This window comes from Cyprinodon variegatus, unplaced genomic scaffold, assembly GCF_000732505.1.
Source record: "Cyprinodon variegatus isolate N-32 unplaced genomic scaffold, C_variegatus-1.0 Scaffold759, whole genome shotgun sequence".
Lineage (NCBI taxonomy): Eukaryota > Metazoa > Chordata > Actinopteri > Cyprinodontiformes > Cyprinodontidae > Cyprinodon > Cyprinodon variegatus.
The window spans coordinates 74,922-75,935 of NW_015151212.1; the positions used below are offsets into that span (position 1 = coordinate 74,922).

A 1,014-nucleotide genomic window follows, 5' to 3' on the forward strand; every position below is an offset into this window, starting at 1 on the left:
TCTCAACTTCTGAAATTGTTTTTAAAATTAAGCAATAAATCAGTCAAGTCTGCTCTGTTGCATGCTGGGTAAAAAGGAAGGGGCGAGAGCAACATCCGGGGACTTTGTCCGACAAAACTTTGCTAAAAGGTTGCATACAGAATAGGCAAATGATGGAGAAGTATGTAAAGGAAGTGGGGGGGGGGGGAGGAACACTGTTTTTTTAGCCTAAAGAAGCTTAAAGACAATTTTGTCTTCCTTCTGTAGCATCTTCCAAACTGAAGGTGGTGTGGTTGATAGCAGCCGCTATCTTCGTAGTACAGCAGGTCGCTGATCAGAAGGTCCGATATTTGGGTTTACAACTAAAGAAAATTCCCTAGATTGTTGACTTAATCGATTGATTTAAAAAGAAGAGAAAAAAACAATCTTCTTCAAATATTTTTTTAAACAATAGTTTGTTTTTGGGGGAAGCTTTATTTTTTTTTCTGCAGGCTAATGGGTTCCTCCCATTCTCCACAGGTTACCTGATCATGACGGACGACTGGTTCTCAGAGTACGTCTACGAGGTGGTGGTGGACAAGAAGTTCCTCTCCGATGATGTCATGCAAGTGATGCAACAGGAGCCCGTTGTACTTCCTGCTTGGGACCCAATGGGAGCGTTGGCATAAAAATCACAAATGCAGGTTTTAGCCCCACCCCCTGGTCTAATTGACTCCACCCTCTTCCTAAGCTGCTTTTAAGTCCAATGGTTTCCTCACGCCGCCTATAAAAGAGCTTGTTCTTATAGGAAAAATAAAAACTTTTCTTTTTTACTCAACTGCCTTTGTTTGTTGTTCTTACATTTTCTTCACCGTTAGCACGTCAAGGTTGTTAAATTAGCTAAAGTTTTTTGACGAATATCAGCCAAATAAATCTAATTTTGTTATTGCTTTAGATATAAATGTCCTTTCTCACAGTTAATAAAATAAACTCCTCCTGTGCTGCCGAACTGAACTCAAAGAAAGAATGAATGTTTGCAGCTTTCGGGGTCTTTAC

General features: G+C 40.0%; 1 protein-coding gene across 1 annotated transcript in view; it reads left to right on the forward strand.

Annotated features, from left to right (window-relative positions):
- The window catches only part of blmh (bleomycin hydrolase), a 43,294-nt gene extending 42,498 nt beyond the window's left edge, over positions 1-796 (forward strand). The window contains exon 9 of the mRNA XM_015395747.1: positions 499-796. Within this exon, the coding sequence (XP_015251233.1) occupies positions 499-647 (149 nt within the window). The 3' untranslated portion in view covers positions 648-796. The remainder of the gene's footprint in view (positions 1-498) is intronic.
- The last annotated feature ends 218 nt before the right edge of the window (positions 797-1,014 follow it).